This window comes from Protopterus annectens, chromosome 8.part0 (assembly GCF_019279795.1).
Source record: "Protopterus annectens isolate FY-2018-M chromosome 8.part0, PAN1.0, whole genome shotgun sequence".
Classification (NCBI taxonomy): domain Eukaryota; kingdom Metazoa; phylum Chordata; order Ceratodontiformes; family Protopteridae; genus Protopterus; species Protopterus annectens.
Window position 1 is genome coordinate 772,438,540 of NC_056741.1, and position 20,605 is coordinate 772,459,144.

Here is a 20,605-nt window from a genome sequence, read left to right on the forward strand (position 1 = left end):
CCTGTTCAATCACAGTCTCACCTCAGATTTTGTCCGTACCGAATGACGCACTGCTACAGTCATCCCTCTCCACAAAGGAGGATAGACTACAGACCCTGGGAATTATAGCCCCATTAGCATGACAAGTCTGATATGCAAAGCTATGGAACACATCATCATGGACCTAATAAACAAGGCTATAGGGAATCTCCAAACTCTGGATCCCCACACAGTTTGGTTTTGTGAAGGGTAGGTCTTGCCTGCTCAACTTGGTTGACTTCTTCGAGTCCGTTACCAGAGCTGTGGATGAAGGGAAGGTGGTTCAGATAGCCTACCTTGATCTGGTCAAGGCCTTTGATACCATTCCCCACTCAGGAATAATAGAAAAACTCATTAAGCTAGGCATCTTCCCCTATATCACTAGGTGAGTTGCAAACTGACTCACAGATAGAACCCACAGTGTGAAAGTAGCTGACTCCAAGTCAGACGACCTACCAGTCACAAGTGGAGTCCCACAGGGTTCGGTCCTGGGTCCTCTCCTGTTTGGTATCTACTTCTCTGAAGTCCAGGCCAACACGAGGGGACACTGGCTGACAAAGTTTGCAGACGATTGCAAGTTGGGAGCTATTATTAACTCCCCAAGTGATGTTGACATCCTACAGAAAGGCCTCACTGAGACCAACGACTGGTGTCAGAACCATGGCCTTAAGCTCAATGCCACAAAATTTGTCATCATCCCCTTTGAGAAATACCCAGTTCCCTTGAATTACCACATAGATTTTAGTCCACTTAACACAGAAGGCATTATAAAAGATCTGGGAACACAGGTTGACAGCAACCTCTCTTTTGACCACCATATTGCCACTGTGGTCAGAAAGTCCTATGTGGCACATTTCATTACTAAGGGTTTTGCATCCAAGAAGAAAGAGGTCATTGTTTCCCTCCACTCTTCCCTCATTAGGCCAGTCATTGAGTACAATGCCCCATTTGACGTGTACCACACTAGACACCTGCAACAACTAGCGAGGCCGCAAAAGTACCTCAGAAAGAGGATCCTAGGCCTTAAACACTTGTCCTATATGGACAGACTCAAAAAACTCCAACTAATCTCTGTCTCATATTGCCTATTTAGAGGCAATCTCTGCTTGACTTACAAAGCCATGTCTGACCCAGCTCTGTTAGAAATGCTTCATCTAAGGAAATCCCAATCCCTCAGCACTACACGCTCCAGAGACCTCAACCTCATTACCACACTCAACAGAACGCCTTGGAGGGACAGATTCATAGCCCAGAGACTTCCCATACTATGGAATAGACTTCTCATACATGTCAAACAGAGCACCTCATTGGCCCTCTTCACGAAAAATCTTGATGAGTGAATGGGAAATAGAAAATTCACCCCAGGGATCACTCCAGTGGCTCTGCTCGACAGAGGCACTGAGAACTAAGGTGGGATGGCATGATGCCTGGGTAATCCTATGGACTAGGCTTGTAAAGGCTTCAGGGCCATTAGTCTATGACATACCTATGAATGTATGAATCTATGATTAGGTTCATAGGTTGGTACTAGTCTATCAGCCCTACGGCCTATACAAGTATAGCCATAACAGTTCCCTGGCTATTTCTTCCCAGAATATTTACTTCCCTGGTCCCTTGTCTAGCAGGGCGACTGACGTGAACCCTGGGGTGAACTTCCTATCTCCCATCCAATTATCAAGGTTCCTTTTGAAGAGGGCTAAAGAGGCGCTCAGCTTGACATGTATGGGCAGTCTTTTCCAGAGTATGGGGAGTCTCTGGGTCAGGACCCTATCCCTCCAGCATGTTTTGTTTATTGTGGTGACCAGGTTTAGATCCCTGGAGAGTGTGTAGCTCTGAGAGATTGGGATTTCTTTAAGTGTAGCATGTCCATCAGCACTGGGTTTGACATGGCCTTGTATGTTAAGCAGAGATCGCTCTGAGTAGGCGATATGCGACAAGAGTATAGCTGGAGTTTTTTTAGACGGTCAGCATAGGGCATCTGCTTTAGGCCTGTGATTCTTTTAGTGAAGTATTTCTGTGGCCTTTCCAGTTGTTGCAGATTTCTTGTGAGGTATATACCAAATGGGGAGTTGTACTCTATAATGGGTCTAATGAGGGATGAGTACAGTGGGACAATGACCTCCTTTTTTCTGGATGAAAAGCCCTTAGTGATGAGGTGTGCCACATAAAAGGATTTCCTGACTGTTGTAGCTATGTGGTTATCGAAGTTGAGACCACTGTCCACCTGTGTCCCTAAGTCCCTTATCACACTTTCGGTGTTTAGTGTACTGCCACTTGTATGGTAATTCATGGGTACATGTTTTTTTCCCAACGGGGATAACTATGCATTTATTGACATTGAGCTTGAGCCCATGGCTCTGGCACCAAGCATCTGTTTCTGTAAAGCCCTATTGTAGAATATCCACATCATTTTTGGATTCAATAATGGCTCCCAGTTTGCAGTCATCTGCAAACTTTGTTAGCCAGAGTCCCTTAGTGCTGGCCTGTACTTCAGAGAAGTAGATGCCAAACAAGAGCAGTCCCAGGACTGAACCCTGAGGTACTCTGCGTGTCACTTGTCAGGAGCTGGATTTTGAGTTGGCTACTTTTACAGTGTGGGTTCTGTCAGTAAGCCAGTTGGCAACCCATCGAGTGACGTAGGGATTACTGCCCAGCTTAGTAAGTTTATCTATGATTCCAGAGTGGGGGATGGTGTCGAAGGCCTTGGCGAGGTCCATATAGGCTGTGTGGACCACCTTAACCTCATCCTCCGCTCTGGAGACTGATTCGAAGAAGTCAGTCAGGTTGAGGAGACAAGATCGTCCCTTTACAAAACCAAACTGGGTGGCGTCCAGTGTTTGAAGTTTGCCAATGTCTTCTTTGTTTATAAGTTCCATGATAATGCGTTCCATGGCTTTGCAGATCAGGCTTGTCAGACTGATGGGACTATAATTCCCAGGATCCCAAGGTGGATCCTCCCTTGTGGAGTGGGATAACTGTAGCTGTGCGCCCATTGAGCACAAAGCCTGAGGTGAGGCTCTGATTAAACATGACACTTAGGTGAGGTGCCTCTTCATTTTGTAATTTGTGTAGTATACAGCCCGTGATGTCATCTGGTCCCATAGATGCTGTATTCTTAGCTTTGGCGAGTGCGTTGTTTACCTGTGTGGCCGTGATTACCGGAATTTGGCAATCTTTTGGTATTGAGTTGGGCCCCTTAGGGTGTGAGAGGGGGGTGAATTTGGCACTGAATCGATCTGCCAGGATATTGGCAATATCCTTGGGATCAGTATATTTAATGCCATTCAGTTGTAGCTCAGAGCAGATCTGAGCATTGCCATTTAGATTCTTGACATAACTATAGAATGCCTTATGGTTGTCCTTGGAATCTTTGGCAATTTTATTTCCTTAACTAGCTTTGGAGGATTTTATGAGGGATCTCAGCTTCTTACTGAGGCTGGTAAGGGAGTTTGTTTTGCATCCTGAGATTTTCATCTTTTCTACAACAGTTTCTTCCTTCTGTTGTATAGTTTGTTCATGGCAGGGGACCACCAGATTGGGTTCCTCGTTTTGGTGGAGACCGTCTTGGTTCTGTTTGGAGAGTGGCATGATTCATGAATGAGTGGATGTGCTCGTACAGTGCTTTAGTGTAGGATTCAGCAGTCAAATCCGTGATATGTCCTTTTAATATCAACCATGATATGTCCTTTTAATATCAAACTGATTTATACAAACGTATTACATCTTGTCCTTTTAATATCAAACTGATTTATACAAATGTATTACAAACATATTAGAACTGTATGTCATTTGTATATCAAACTGATTTTGTACAGATGCTTGTGCTGAAAATGTATTTGTGAGCTTTGTGTGTTGAAATGTATCAACAGTGCACCTGCTGAAATGAAGAGAAATGTACATGTATTATTGCAGCTGAATTAAATGTATGTGTTTTAATAGAGGATACTGGCACAGCAGAGGTAAACTTTAAGAAAAATAAGGGAAATGTAAATGAGCTGTTAAACATTTAAAAGACACCCCACAGTGCTGAACAGGGACAGAGATGCTGGGTCTGGGGAAACGCCATTGTCCATTAGTTCAATGAAAAGAGGGAAGGCCCCAGGCACTGCCATATACATTTGTATGTATATTGTGGCCATCTGGCTACAATCCTGTCTCAGCTTCATAGTAGAATACTGTGAGAAACTAGAGTCAGGTGACCAGATGAGGTCATTCTGCCAGCCCTCTTGGAAATTATACTTTAGATAATATAAAGAGAAATCTCAGAGTATTGAGTATTCTGTTTGGAAGTCTGACTGGAAAGACTGTTCACCTCCCAGCATCTTGCCTTGCGATGCGATAGTAAGTAACTTAACTAGGGAACAGTAAAATTTTGTTAAATTCAGTCAGGAATATAGTGAAGCTTAGCTTAGATATTGTTTTTGTTTATTTAGGTGAGTTTATCTATCAAGGTTAATTTCAATATTTTCTGTGATTTGAACTCTGTGGTTTACTGTGAATATATATTCAGTATTTTCATGTTCCTTTATATTTATTATTAAATATATTTAAAACTTTTATTGTGGCTGATCCTTGTAGAAAGTAGTTAACCTTTGAAACTGCTTATATTTATTTGATGACATTATGTGGGCCATTCCAGAAGGCCTAGCCATCTTGGTGGACTACTGCCATTTGTATTAGGTATTAATATTACTTAGTATTATTTATTTATGTATTTAACATTTCTTTACGGGGATGGTCCGATTAGACAACAGTGTCCATTTTCAGCAGAGGCCCAAGGAGAAAAGCTCCGGCAAAGTACATTTTTACTAATACATGTTTAGTACAACAAATAAAAAGTTTACTATACAGCTTATATGTATCTACTTACAGTCTAGCAGAGATCTGTAAATCAATTTACATACAAAGGAGATTAATCAACAAAAATATATACATGAGAGATGAGATTATCACACAAATATAGTACAAGTACAGTACAGCATGTCTTAGATTTTCTTAAGCCTTTACAGTACATTTAGTATGTCATCTAACAGAATACAGTTTACAACTGCGAGGAAGATGAGGTGATATAGGTAATGGAGAAGGAGGTTAGAGGAGTTAGAGTGGATGGAAGTGTAGTTAGAGGTTATACCTGAGTGTGGGAAAGTTATCCAGGGTTAGTACATGAGCAGAGCCAGGTAAATGTTAGGTGATCTTTTAGTAGTTTTTTAAACTTGGTGCTGGAGGTGGATCTAGTATCGATCGGTAGGGAGTTACAGATTTTGGCTTTACTGTTTGACTATAGCGAGTCACCAGCATTATTGCTACTTTTAGTGATGTTTACTAAGTTTTTGTTACTGGAGTACAAGGTCCGGTTATTGGAATAGTGAGTAAGTAGGCCTTTGAGAGCGGGTGTTTTTTCAGGTTTGTTGAGTATTTGGTGGGTCATGGAAAACTGGTTAAAAATTAGTAGGTTGGGGAATTCTAGCCATGAGAGTTCTTTGAGAGCGTGACAGTGATAGGATCTGTAGCTGGCATCTGTAGCAAACTTTTCTATTTTATTATAGCTGTTATTGAGTTTGTTTATGTAAGTTTTTTGAGGTTGGTAAGGATGGGAGATGGATATAGGAGTGTGGAAGGAAGGTGGGTTCTAGCAATGGAGATTTTGAATTTGTCTGTGAGGAAAAGTTTGTTCCTGTACAGGCTACCCATTTTTTGTGGACTTTCTAGATTGTTTGGTTTATGTGGAGATCAAAGTTCATGTTTTTATCTATTACTACTCCCAGGAGTTTGTTGTGGGGGACTTGGGCAATGGTGGTATTATTTGTTGAGGTGATTTTGAATAGCAAAGAGGGGTCTGGGGTTCTTGTATGGTGAAACAGGATAAGTTTTGTTTTGTTGGGATTTAGTATTAACTGGGCATTGGTTAGCCAGGTTTCTACTGTAGAGAAGGCTTGCTGTGTTATTTCTTGAAGATGGTGGAATGTTGGGGCTGCGCAAATTAAGGTAGTGTTCTCTGTGTATTGTATTAGCATGGCTTTATTAGTGGCAGTATGCAGGCTATTAGTGAATAATGTGAAGAGAAGAGGGCCAAGAATGGATCCTTGTGGGACACCTAAGGTGACTGACAGCAGTGAGAGAGAGAGTTACCCCATTTGACTGCTTGCTCCCTCCCAGCGAGATAGCTGTGGAACCAGGTGAGTGTGGAGAGTCTGGTTTTAAATTTTGATAGTGTGTTTAACAGTCTGGAGTATGAGAACACATCAAATGCTTTTGAGAGGTCCAGAAAGATAAATGAGATCAGGTTACCTTCGTTTCTGAGAAAGCTGACCGTGTTAGTGAAGCTTAGAAGGGCAGTGGTTGTACTATGGTATGGGTAGACTCCATGTTGCGTTATGGATAATAAATTGTTAGTAAGGCAATAGTGGAGGAATTGTGCATGGATGCATTTTTCCAGAATGTTTGATAATGGAGAGGGGATAGCAGTTGAACAGTAGCTTGAAAGCTCTATAGAGTTGCCACCTTTATGTAGTGGAATGATATTGGCTGTTTTTCAGATAGTTGGGATCTGCTGTTCAGTGATGGAGCGGTTTATAAGGATGGCGACTGGGTATGTGATGGCCTCTGCAGTGATTTTGAGATCGACTGCTGGTAGGTTGCCTGCAGTTAGGGCTGTTATTTGAGTTTTTTGAGGTATGTTTTTTATGGAATAGACTGTATGGAGAAGTTATTGTTGTTTTGTGTTGGAGGGAGAGGAGTGGAGGGAGTGGCTAGTCTTTGTTAGTTTGAGTATAGAATTGGTGAAAAATTTGTTAAGCTGGGTGAGTATGTCATCTATGGTGTTATCAGTATTTGGGAAGGGGGTAGTGATTTGACCAGGCTGAAGGATTTTCTTGATTGCTGACCAGAACTTTTGTTGGTTTCCTTGGTGTTCTAGTTGTATTTTAGCATAATATTATTTTTTTGTTTTGTCTTGTATGTTTTTGGCATAATCTCTTAGTTCTAGGTATTTCTAATGATTGGTTAGTGTTTTGTTATGGTGCCAATTGTCCCAGGCTTTGTCTCTTGATTTTAGTAGAGCTCTTGTTTCTCTGGTTAAGCCATGGGGTGTAGTTGGGTTTTATCCTATTTGTTCTAGGTGGGGCAAGCTTATTTAGGATGCTAAGGAAGGTGGAAGTAATGCCACTACCTCATCTAATGGGAGGTATTTGTAAGGTGCCCATCTGTAGCCTTTGAGTGTGTACATGAACTCTTGGGGTCTGATTTTTTTTTGTTTGTGATTTGCTGTTATGTTGGGGCTTTGGAATAATTTATTTGCTGCCAGAGTAGAAAGGTAGGGTTGTGGTCAGTAAGGCTGCCAGGGAGACAGCCTGTGAGTTGAGAGAAGTTGTGTTGATTGGTGAGTATCCAATCTAGGATTGATTATTTGTTGATGTTTTGTCTATCCTAATAGTGTGTTGGATTAGGTGGGAGAAGCCATACAGAGAAATGTGTTGCGTGGGTGTGTTTGAGTTACAAGAATACCAATCGATATCGAAGTCTCCAAGTATAATGTTTCTTGGGAGGGGAGCTTATTTGTCCATTGTAGGGTGTGCCCTAGGGCAGGGATATTATTTCCTGGTGGGATGCAGACACATAGTATGTTTGTTTTTTGCAGTTAAGTAAAAGTTTAATAGTAGGTCTGCATTAGTCACATCTGGGATGCTTATGTCTATAGCTTTGAGGGTTAGATTATTTTTGTATAGTATGGCTACACCTCCACCTCTTTTTTTCTCTCCAGTCTTATCTATGTATATGATAGCCAGGGGGGTGTTATCTTATTGTTGTTGATCTCTGATTTAAGCCATGTTTCTGTTAAGACAACTATATCAGGTGAGTAGTATGAGAGGGTGGCGTGAAGTTCACTGGTCTTATTAAGAATACTTCTAAGGTTTATATTTAATATTAATAGATTGAAATTTTTTCTGGTGAGGTTTAGCAGGGTTGATAGTAGGTTGATAGGTTTTGTTGGGGGGGGAGCAGGGTTGGGATGTATGCCTCTACTAAGATTTAGTTGTGATGCAATGTTAACTGTTACTTTTATGTATCTTAACATATGTCAGTGAAGTAGGTGAATGTGTTTTGAGGAGGACAATGTGCATTGTGTAAAGGGAGGTGGTCTCTATTAAAGATGTTAGCAGCAGTGATGGTATTTTCTATTTGTTTTGGTGGGTAAGGAGTTGTGAGGTTTGCTATTGTCATGTGGTGTTAAGATGAGCATGATAGGATGTGAGCTGTGCAGCTTTTTATAGGAGGAGGATGGTAGGAATTTGATAATGTAATGTATTGTACTATCTGTGGATGTAGGTTAAGGGTGTGTGTGTTTTGTTTAATGTGTGATTAATATGAGGATAGGGTATTGGTGATGTATGCTTAGTGATTGGGTGTATACTGAAAGATGTTTACTAGAGAGTAATTGTAGGTTTTAATTAGCTAATTTAGGTTATAGGTTGGTTGTGTGTGTGAAGTGTTTTGATTGGAGGGTGGGACAGGTTACATAGGTGTAAATGTAGGAGTAGTGGGGGGTGGGTGGAAATTGGGGGCAGGGTAGGGCAGCAGATGAGCCCATAGGGCGAATGGAGTGGGATGAGCTGAGCAAGGTATGTGCGATTAAAGAATAAACTCTCACGTGCTCTGAATTCACGTCTATAATGCTAGCCCTTCTTTTTCACAAATTTTTTTTGTTTGTTTTAAAAAGTAGAGATGCCCCTTTTATTTGACCAGTTAGATGCCTTAAGAAATTACCTTGTCTGAGGACTGTAAGTGAATGAGTCAGCCATTCTTGACTCTGAGACAGACTGGGAGGGTTGTGGGGATATATCTCCGACAGAAAAAATGGCCAAACATTTCTTTAGAGACTTTAAGGGCTAGTTTTATAGCTTAGAGTGGAGTGTTTTACAGACTGGATGTTTAGAAACCAGAATGTTTCTGCATTGGGGGAAGTGAACTGAAATCCCTGCTGCTGGCTCATGCAGTTATGCTCAGTACATTAAGGATTACAACAAAATAAAAAATAAAAAAAGCTACTAATGCCTTTTGTATTATAATGGGACATACATTTAAGTTCTGCAAGGTTCTTCAGGACAGTTGAAATTCACACTGGCTTTAGTTATGTTAGTGGTGTTATTTGCCACAGGATAGATGCCGCGACCGCTGTGGGACACAGCTGGCTTGGGGCTGAGAAAAAAGACAGTAAAAGATGGTAGACAACAGGGTGCAGTTGTAATGTTTCATAGCTATACACCCCCCAAAAATTAAAATACAATTTAGAGAACAGTAGGCAGTTGTGAAATACTACAACTTTAACAACCATAAAATGAGTATTAATCACAGTATGGTAGTGCAGATGTAAGTAAACAGTCTAATTATAGCAATAGTTAGATCTATAATTGGATATTATAATATTGGATTGGATATTATTAATCACAGCATAGTACTGCAGGTGTAAGTTAACTGTCTACTTATAGCAATAGTTAGAGCTATAATTGGACATTATAATTGGATACACTTTGTAAGAGCCTTACAGTAACTGACTGGTGGCAGTGAATCTACTTTATAGTCTGGGCAAAGCTGGTAGAGTGGGTAATCGGTGCCAGTCTTTCCCAGGTGTGTTTGTGTGTGTGAACTAAATCTTAGAGTGTGTGTGTCAGCTTGGGACAAAAAAACTCTGGGTTTACAGTGAGGGTGCTGGAGGACTTGGCTTGGACACTTGGCTGAGGACCTACCCCTACAGCTGAACCAGTGGGGAGTCTTATTGGGGACCTGAAGGGAGACAGACATAAAGACATCCAGACCCTGGGCTGAGTGTGATGTTCATCATGTTTCACTGTTGCAGTCATTACTCTTGGGTTATCCTGCTGGCAGGCTACCCGCAGTCGGCCAGAATTCCAAAGTCTAGGTCCGACGTCGGTTGCTGTCGCCTCTTCCCTGACGTCAGTGCGCCATGGGTATAAAAGATGCAGCCGACGCCGTTTTCTTCAGTCTTTCTTGCTGTGCGATGCCCGAAGCAAAAGCAGTTCGCAAGTGCCGGTCGGCCAACTCCTGAGATATTCAATTTCGAATTTCAGAACCAAAGTCTTCATTAAAGCTAAGTACCCCTTTGGGGAAACTTTTTCTTGCTCCAGTCCGATGTCAGAAAAAGTTAACAATTGTATTTCTTGTGGGAAGCAAATACCTCATAAGGACTTTAACTCTTACTGTATTCCTTGCCTAGGCCCTGATCATGGCGTTGTTAGCTGTCGGTTTTGTGCTAGATTCAACCAACGCACTATTAAGCGTCTGTTCGATTTTGCATTTCATTACTTTGGCCAAAGATTTAATTACATTATGCTGTCGGAACAGCCGATAGCCGGAGTTTACAAAAAACGCAAGGAAAAGGATAGATATCTGAGGTCCAAAACCTTCGACGAGGCCTCTGCTAGGCCAGTCGCCGGTTCGCCAGTTCTCAGTGAGGCGCTTTCACAACCCCTGGCGCCCGCTACCTCAGAGCCACAGGCCGCTTCCGACTCCCATGTGGAGCCGACTGTGCCTCTGGATACTCAAGGTATTGGACACTCGGAAATTATTCCCTCAGATGGGTCCGGAGCCGCTGAGCAGGCATCAGCTTCTTTGGGTGTTTTCAGACCTACACAACTATATATAAAGCCATCTTCAGCTTCAAAGACAAAGACTAAAGCAGCTCTAAAGACAAAGAAACAAGTGCAGCATTCTCCTGCTCAGACTTCCATGCCTAAAAAACAGATGCTCAAAATGGCTGAAGGCCTAATTACCTTGATCAGGGGCTCCCATCCCCCTCCTGATAAGAGGCCTAGGCAAGAGACAGAGTATATTTCTTCTGATCAGGTTTCTATTTCCTCTGATTCCTCTTCTGAACAGGATTACTCCATGCCTCCCTATGAGGACTCTGATGCTGAAGAATCCATTCCTTCAGCCTCTCCTCCTGAGGATTACTCTTTTGGGGAAACCCTGCATACCATGAGGGAGCATTTCCACTGGGAGAGCCAAGATTATTCTGAATCAAAGAAAAGGTTCATGGACTTTCTGCTACTTCCTCAGCACAGACCCCTTGCTATTCCACCTGTTCTAGACATTGTAGGTGATGTATTTACAGAGTCTGGCCTGTCCCCTGACTCTTTACCCCCTGCACCTGCTAAGCCAGACAGATACTACAGGGTCCCAGATTCCCATAAATGTCTATATAAAAAACCCGCTGTTGACCCAGAAACAATATCTCAGGGTCCCAAAGGGGTCAACGTTTCCACTGCAAAAAACCCTGTCCCCTTTGATAGGGATTCTAGGGCTCTAGACAGATGGGGGAAAAAGTCTACACCTCTGCTACACTGGCTGTAAGGGCTTTAAACTGTCAGTTTCATATGCTTAAATATCAGCAATATTTAATGTCACTGCTTAAACAGAAATTGTTGACAAATACTGAAAGTGCAGAAAACAAAGAATTACTGGATTTATTGCATGCAGCTGAACAAGTGGGGAGGCATACATTGCAATGTGGTTATGATTCACTGGAGGCCTCTTGCAGGGCCGCTGTTACAGGTACTGTTATTAGAAGACATGCTTGGTTAAAGGAACAGAATCTGCCTGATCATATTAAAGCAAAATAACTAGATGCTCCTTTACAGCATGATACTTTGTTTGGCAGTAAAGCAGAAGAGGTGTTAAAAAAATGGAGGATAAAGCCAAATCTATGCAGACAGTCAAGGATTTCTTGCAGGTACAGCCACCCAGGTTTATCAGGAACTGGCCTTCTAAAAATTGGTCCTTTTCAGTGTCAGACAGGCTGCAAAGAGGCAGATACAGGCGTCCCAGAGGCAGATCTCAGCCCCAAGGCACATACAGACCTAAACAATGGGGTGCTCCTACCTCCAAAAGCAGAGAAGACAAATCACAGCCTTACAGGAAACAGTCCCAGTGACTTTCCTCTACCAGATCCAAGCACTTTTCTTTTGTCAGCCCCCTTGGGGGGAAAACTAGCACTTTTTTCATTAAATTGGCAAATGGTTACCCAAGACAAATGGGTCCTGAACATAGTGTCCCAGGGCTACAGGTTCCACTTTCACACTCTACCAAGGTCAAAAAGTATGCCAGACCTGCCACACAATCAATGGGCAGAGGCACAAAAACAAATTACAGCCCTCATGGATATGAGGGCCATTCAGCAAGTACCACAACACGAGCAGGGACAAGGATTTTACTCCAGACTCTTCCTAGTACCCAGAAAGGACAAAACCTGGAGGCCAATACTGGACCTGTCTATACTAAACACATTTCTGGAAGTTCCAAAATTCAAGATGTTGACTCTACAGCAGCTACTGCTCATGCTGGGTAAGAAGGCTTGGCTCGTAACTTTGGACCTAAAGGAGGCATACCTGCATGTCCCAGTCAGAGAATCTTGCAGAAGATACCTCAGATTCATAGCTGGCTCAATGCATTACCAATTCTCTGCACTGCCCTTTGGCTTATCTACTGCGCCCAGGGTCTTCACAAAATGCCTGGCACCAGTAATTGCATTTTGCAGACAAAGAGGAATTCAAATATATCCCTACTTGGACGACTGCCTAATTCAAGCAGAGAACAAAGATATTCTGCTACAGCATCTGGCGTTTGTAAAAAGATTACTAATTGGCCTACGGTACACAGTAAATGAAAAGAAATCAAAAACCAGTTCCCTCTCAAGAGATAATATTCCTGGGTGCAAGCTTAAATACAACTGCCCAGATGGCTTATCTCACGCCAGACAAACAAAAGCATTTGACTACTTACTTCAAGAAATTGGCAACAAAAACCCACTTATCTGCAAGGAATTTCCTGCAGGCCTTGGGTTTCATGGCATCCTGCGTTCTACTAATTCCATATGCCAGACTGCATATGAGGAAACTCCAGTGGTATCTAAAAAGTGTTTGGACTCAGCGTTGCCACAGCCTGGAGACAGTAATTGCACTCATTCCCTGCCTACAACAGGAGTTTCGATGGTGGGCAGAAGCCTGTCACCACAAGGGTCTGCCATTCAGTCTACCCACAGCCAGGCAAACACTGACAACGGATGCATCAGATTATGCCTGGGGGGCCCATATGGCAGAAAAATGTTTTCAGGGCACATGACCTGCAAACCAGATGCATCTTCACATCAATCAAAAAGAGATGCTAGCCATTCAAAATGCCCTGACAGCTTTCAAGGACCTGTTTCATCCAGGACAGTTACTGATAAAGACAGACAATACTACAGTCATGTGGTACATAAACAAGCAGGGAGAGGTACACATTCCTACCCCCTCTGCAGAAAAGCAATGACCTTATGGGACATAGCATTGACTTTCCAAGTACACCTGCAAGCACAATTACTGCCAGGAAAAACAAATACTCTAGCAGACGACCTAAGCAGAAACCTCATGGATCCCCACGAATGGAAGCTGGATCCACAAGTCTTCAGGATGATAATAAGGAAATGGGGATGCCCAGACATAGATCTATTTGCTTCCCCTCACAACTACCAATTGCAGACATTTTGTACAGGGAATTATCACAAGCAAGCATGGAAAGTGGATGCCCTATCCTTCCGCTGGAAATATCTGACAGTATAGGCCTTTCCTCCACTCCCTCTCCTTCCCAGGGTACTCCTAAAGGTCAGACAAGAGAAGCCAAAAATTATACTGATTGCACCAGACTGGCCACGCCAGCACTGGTACCCAATCCTAAAGAGCTTGTCTCAAGGACCAGCATGGATACTGCCTCAAACTTCTCACTTGCTGACCCAACCAAACAGTCCGCTCCTGCACAGCCAACTCAGGACCCTAAAGCTGGCAGCATGGCAAATAATGTAGCCATTCAGAGCACTCCTCTTTCAAAAGCTGACTTGGATGTTATCTTGGAGGCCAGGAGGCCCAGTACCAGAAAATCTTACGCAGAGAAATGGAAGAGATTTTGTGCTTGGAACCAGGAACAAGGCATTGACATGTCTGTACCAAATATTCCTCAGATTTTACAATACCTAACTGAGATGCTGAACAAAGGCCTTTCTTTCTCATCAATTAAGATTCATGCCTCTGCCATTTCAGCCCATTACAATGCGGAACCACCAATCATTTCTCATCCCTTAATAAGGCAGTACCTCAGAGGGGCCAAAAACATTAGACCTCCAAGGAGAGCACCAATTCCGGCCTGGGACCTCAATTATGTTTTGGAAAAACTCACTCTGCCTCCTTTCGAGCCAGCATCAACAGCAGATATAAAATTCTTATCCTGGAAAACAGCTGTGCTCCTAGCAATAACCTCTGCAAGGCAAGTCTCGGAATTACAATCACTCATGGCTGTGGAACCTTTCCTCATTTTTCATCCAGACAGGGTTTCTCTGAGGACAAACCCTACATTCATGCCTAAGGTGGTGTCCAGTGTGGCCCTCAACCAAACCATTCACTTGCCCACTTTTTATCCTAATCCACAGAACAAGGGGGAGAAGATCCTGCATTCCTTGGACATACACAGGCAACTACGCTTCTACCTTGACAGAACTAAAGCCTTCAGAAAATCTGAGCAACTTTTGGTGTCATATGCTACGGGATCACAAGGAAAGGCTATCTCAAAACAGACTATCTCTAAATCGATAGGCCATTGCATCCGCTTCTGCTATTCTCAACATGGCAAATCAGTGCCTAAGGACATTAGGCCTCATTCCACCAGAGCAGCAGCCACTTCAGCAGCCTTCCTCAGAGGAGTACCAGCCAAAGATATCTTAGAGGCTGCAACCTGGAGTTCAGTGCACACCTTCACAAAGCACTACCACTTACCTCTTTACTCTAAGTCCAGAGCAGGCTTCACCACTGCAGTCCTGCAGGGCCTCATAGCCTCTCCTAATCCGATTTAACCCAGCCACCCATCCTCAGCTTTGGGATTCAACCCAAGAGTAATGACTGCAACAGTGAAACACGATGAACATAGTATAGTTGTGTACCTACCATAAATGTAGATGTTCGAGTGTATTCACTGTTGCAGTCCAGGTTACCCTCCCACCAGCCCCCTTTCTTTTTTGCTGGGAACTAACTGTACTTTTCTACTCTATAACAACCTATGTGGTGTATTTGCTTGTATATGAAGGAAAAGTTTTTTGTGCATGCATGCTTATTGACATAATTTAGCCTACCATTTTAGGGGCACCTGACATCTGGGGCAAGAAAAACTGAAGAAAATGGCGTCGGCTGCATCTTTTATACCCCTGGCGCACTGACATCAGGGAAGAGGCAACAGCAACCGACGCCGGACCTAGACTTTGGAATTCTGGCCTACTGCGGGTAGCCTGCCAGCAGGATAACCCAAGAGTAATGACTGCAACAGTGAATACACTCAAACATCTACATTTATGGTAGGTACACAATTGTACTTTCCCTGTGTGCTGATAAGAGAAACTGTACTTGATGCATCTAGAAATATTGAGTGTATCCATTTGTATTCCAAGTGCCTGTCCCTCTCCAGTGTCATTGGTGATGATTCAGGCTCCTTGATTACTGGCCTGGCATGCGGATGACACATAATTGATGGCCATCACATATTGATAATGTACGAATATAAAATGCTAGAGGTTATCAATGACTACCATATGATGGATTTTCTGAGAGCTGTCCAGGCAATTAAAATATATTTTAATGCCAAATTACTCTATAATTTCACTCCTTCAAGAAGGGTGTAGCAAAAGGAGGGGTACAACATATTGAGGTGACAAGATATATAAATTAGTGCTTATGTAGTACAGTGACTTGAGAATAAAGTGCACCCCTCCATTTTGCCATGTCCTTCACCCCATTACATTGCCATGGTGCTGATTGTCATGTTTTGTTTTTGGTCTCCTGCAGTGTTGTGATCTTTTGTCCGTGCCACTCAAATCTTTTGTGTTGTCCATGCCATCTGACTCCCGTGTGACTGTACTTAATGCTACCTGTTGGCCAGTACACTAAGGATATCAGTCTCTTATTGAAAGATGTCATCCTACCATCAGAAATCTTTGCTAAAGGAAAACTGCTGCATCTATATCTGGGGTAGATGAGCAGAATGCCAAGCCAGGTTGCAATCTGCAGAGTCTAGGACTCCCCACAGTTTATACCATTTCTGGTTCTAGTTTCTCTTTATTAACTGCCACTCAGATGGAGGATCACTTCTAAGGTCTTGATTTAGGACCCATTTGCCTACAAGAATTTATAAAAATTTGCTACCTAACTAGGAAGCTTTGTTGTACTTTTGAGTGACTGCTGAAAATTCCCAAATGTACATGACTAGGCTGTGAAGGTCTTTTCAAGTATGGTTTTCCTTTAGGAATTCTCTCTTAAGATTCTGCTGTTCTGCTGCCATGGTCTTTAATGAGGCATTTGACAATTTTAAGCCAGTTTTTAAGCTTTTGTAATATGAATTACATTTATTTTATTGCATCATCATCTACAACAACCCCTATTTCCCCCATTTTCTTCATGTGGCTGGAGTGTTGTGTCAACTGTCGCCATCTGTCTCTTGATTCAGTGCCACTCCTACTTTCTTCGACAGTCATGCCTGACTGTCACAGTCTTTCCTCACACAATCCATCCTTCTCCTTGTTGGATGCCCTTGTTTCCTCTTGCCTTCTTTGTCTGTACTAAACCTTCTTCCCCAGATTTTCTTCAGCTTTTCTGCACATGTGCCCTGACCACTGTAGTCTGTTCTTTGACCTTCTTTGCAATTGTCGCTACATTGCTTCTGCTCTTATTTCCTCATTTCTTTATCTGTCCCACAGTGTGCATCCTACTACCCATCTCAGGCACTTCATCTCCATCACTTCTATTGTATCAGTGTCTTTTATTTATTTACTTTATTTATTTTTATTTTCTCTCAGCAAGAACTTATCTGGTGGCTCCTCTACCTGCACCCAGTCTGTCTGTCTGTTCCTTGAGACAGGAACCTGGCACTCCAGGGCTAGGCAATCAAACATGAGTCACTTAGGCTGCAGTCGGGGCTTTATTCCCCTGTTCCACCAGATTGGCTTGTATCAAGGCTTTATTCCTCTGTTCCACCAGATTGGCTTGTATCAGTATATTTTTGTGTTTCTAATACTTTTAAAAGGTACCTTTAATAAGGAATAGGCACTTGTGTTAATAACTGGTGATTGTTCGTCAGTGGTGAGACACTGTGTACCAGCAGGCTTACTGTTCTTTGGTGTGTTAGTATTTCTTTTATGGACAACCATAGAGAAGGAGGCAGACAGCCACTGTATATATTATCTCAAAAATACTGAAGAGACCATCCAGATTCTCTCAGACTTGGACAGGACAAAAAGTTATGTAGGATTGGTGCATAAAATCTCTCTCATAGCATCAGTATTTAAAGTATGGAAGCCTGTATGCAAAAGCTACGTAAAAATAAATGCAGGAAAGTGCAAAACCAGGTGTTCAAGAAAAAAACAAAATTAAGGAGCAGCAGACTAGAACACCTAGATTCGCACAAACTGTCACCCGGTAGTTTTTAATTTGAGCACTTTCGTCCCAAAGATAGGGACTTCAGAAATATATCACAAGAACAAAATGCACATAAATAAATAGGACATGCAAATAAAACAAGATGGAGGTAAAAGGCTAATGAGCCAGGTTATTGGTTTCTATCCTTAAAATAGGAGCTGTGCAAATCTGGTCATTAAGACCTGGTGGAGTATCACTTCTGAAAGTGATCTGACAGAACAATTCCCTGCTAATTAACTTTTTGTCTCCACCCTGTTTTACCTACAGTTTCAATTTATTTGTGTGCTTTTCCTGTGATATATTCTTATCTTTGGTACAAAAGCGTACAAATTAAAAGCTACTTTGTGATATAGTTTGTGAATTTAGGTGTTCTGTATACCATAGCTGTTTGCACAGCTCCATGATATCGTTAACAAATATATGTATATCCATTTAATCTGAAAAATATTGGCCATGCAAATATTAAAATTTCAAATGTAAAATATGCATTTTATTTAGATTCATATATTATACACCTTACTAAGTAGGTAGCAGTCGTCCCTTCTGCAGTGGTACAGCGGTAGCATTGTTGCCTCACGGCATGAGGTTCTCCTGTTCGATTCTCTGCTTGGCTTGGGAGTGCCTTATGTGTGGAGTCTGCATGTCCTGCGTAAATGGGCGTGCCTTCGTTGAAGGTTGGGAGTCGAGCTGGCACCTCGGCGTTTTGTAGAAAAAAAAATCTACTGCCAATCATTAGCAGACTGGAGTTCTGCTGTGGCGACCCGTTACCGGGAAAAAGCCGAAAGACAAACAACAACTAAGTAGGTAGCAGTCAATTCAAAAATATGCAGAAGGTTAGCTGTCATAGGAAGCTATTGTTTGATACAGAAAGTTAAGTGTGAATTGCTGAGTGCTTATCAAATGCATCCATGCCATTCATATTTCTTTTGTATGGATAATTTACAGTAAACATTCATTGTTCATTCTTACCATGCTTCTCTGGTTACAGTGAAGCGCACATGCTGTTTTCCTAAAATGTAAAAACGTGTATTGTAACTAGGGAAAAGAACAGCAGTTGTGTATTGCTCCATTCATGTGAAGCCCACTTTTATGCCATAGATGTTTAAATTCCAGAGTTAACCTGATTTTGTTGATTTACTTGGTCTGTTACTTTATTGCTTAAATGTCGTTTTCTTGTTACATCTATGTTTTCCTTTGTGTTTTGACTTTTTTCTCATGCTTTCAATAGGCAACTCCATAGAATTCAACAGAACATGGATTGCAGCACTGATTGTTATAGTTGCTTTGCTTTTGTATACACTATTTGAACCATCCCAGCAGATCCCTGGTGTACGAGATCCAACCATCATAAAAAAATTCATGGACAATTTTGATGCTGTAAGACAAGACTTTGGCCAGCAAGAACAGCTGCTGTGGGAAAGAAGCAAAAAGCTGCTGCTACATCATATTAGAAGTACTAAGCCTACTGAGCCTGTTATTATTATTTTAGCTGCTGCTCATGATGCCCAGAAAACTTTGTACTGTTTGACCATGCAGGTTGCTAAGGCCTACTCTTCTGCTTTGCATGGTGGTGCAGTAGAGATCAATGGTGTGGCTAAGCACACTCTTGACAGCCATGTAGCAAAGCTTGAACTGGACAATGAATTAAGCTCTGGCTTTGAACAAGGTAAGAAGGCAGGTGTCATTCACCAACTTGAGCATCTTCCACCAGGTGCCACTCTTATTTTTTATAAATTCTGTGACCATGAAAATGCAGCTTATAAGGATGTGGCCATCTTTTTCACAGTCTTGTTGGAAGAGGAGGAGCTGAAGTCTGATTTGAGCCTTGGGGACCTAGAGGAAAAGGTACATCAGCTACTTCACAGAAAGTTTGCATCCGGGCAGAATGTGTCTGATGATGAAATGGATGCAGACAAACTAAGTGGCTTGTGGAGCAGAATTGCACATCTTGTGCTGCCCGTCAGACGGGAAGAGATTGTAGAGAAAAATGGCTGCAGCTAAATTGTGAAAAAAGTATGTATGGACAATTCTCAGTGCCTTTGCACCAGTGGCAAGGGACAATGGTGTAAGCAGATGGCAAAATGTCTCTCTCCTCCTTTCACTCATAGAGGAAAATGTGATACCAGAACTAATTGAAATTAAAAACCTGCTGTGGTATAATTTGTACTAATTTTAAGATCTTGCAGCATTACTTTTTTCTCCACACTGGGTGAATTTTTAAGACATTTTTAAATGAACTGTTAATTATTTAATCACACAAAATGGCAAAATGCACCTCAACATTGTGAATTATAGTTGGCACTGTTTTAATTAAGGGTAAATATATTTTCCTGTAGCCAAATGACTTGAAAATAATGTTGAAATTATCTTTTTCCTTGTATATCTCTGATTTTATGGCCTGGTAGTGTTCTCCAAGCTGCGATGTTAACTTAGACATTTACCACTTGGAACTTTGTCACTGAAGTAGTTTGTTTTAGATGGTATGGAACCTGTGATTCAGTGCCAGGTATATACATTTTGTTGTGTTTCTGCAGTCATCCACCCTTTCTTTCTGTCAACATTGCCAGTACAGTTGTATTCACACATTGTGCTTATCTAAATGGTACCCTGCCTCAGCTACATTCAGCATGATTACTAACAGTGTTATTCGAGGTATTACCAAAAAGTGGGCACACCTGATCACAAATATCCCTAAAACGTTAAGTTGGTTTACAAGCTTAAGAAAATTAATCTTGTGCACCAGTTACGGATGGAAATGTACAAACATACAGTTGCAGATATCAAAATAAAGTGCCAGAAGTTTGTTGTTCAGAATGTAAAGTTGTACATTAGTCATGAAGTTATGAGCAGCAGTATTTCCATGAAAGTATTACATTTCTACCTTTACCTTAGCTTTACATCATAGTAAGCTCAGACACGGTATTCCAGCAGTAAAATCCCAAATAGCTAATTATTTTATCTTTATAATGTTTAAAATGTAGTGCATGTATGTACTTATGTATGTATATATATATATATATATATATATATATATGTGTGTGTGTGTGTGTGTGTATATATATTTATATATATATATATATATATAT

At 41.8% G+C, this 20,605-nt stretch overlaps 1 protein-coding gene across 1 annotated transcript in view; it reads left to right on the top strand.

The window, feature by feature from the left end:
- LOC122808343 (torsin-1A-interacting protein 2-like) overlaps nucleotides 1-20,333 on the top strand; it is a 136,764-nt gene extending 116,431 nt beyond the window's left edge. Inside the window, exon 5 of the mRNA XM_044079310.1 lies at nucleotides 18,748-20,333. Within this exon, the coding sequence (XP_043935245.1) occupies nucleotides 18,748-19,520 (773 nt within the window). The 3' untranslated portion in view covers nucleotides 19,521-20,333. The remainder of the gene's footprint in view (nucleotides 1-18,747) is intronic.
- The last annotated feature ends 272 nt before the right edge of the window (nucleotides 20,334-20,605 follow it).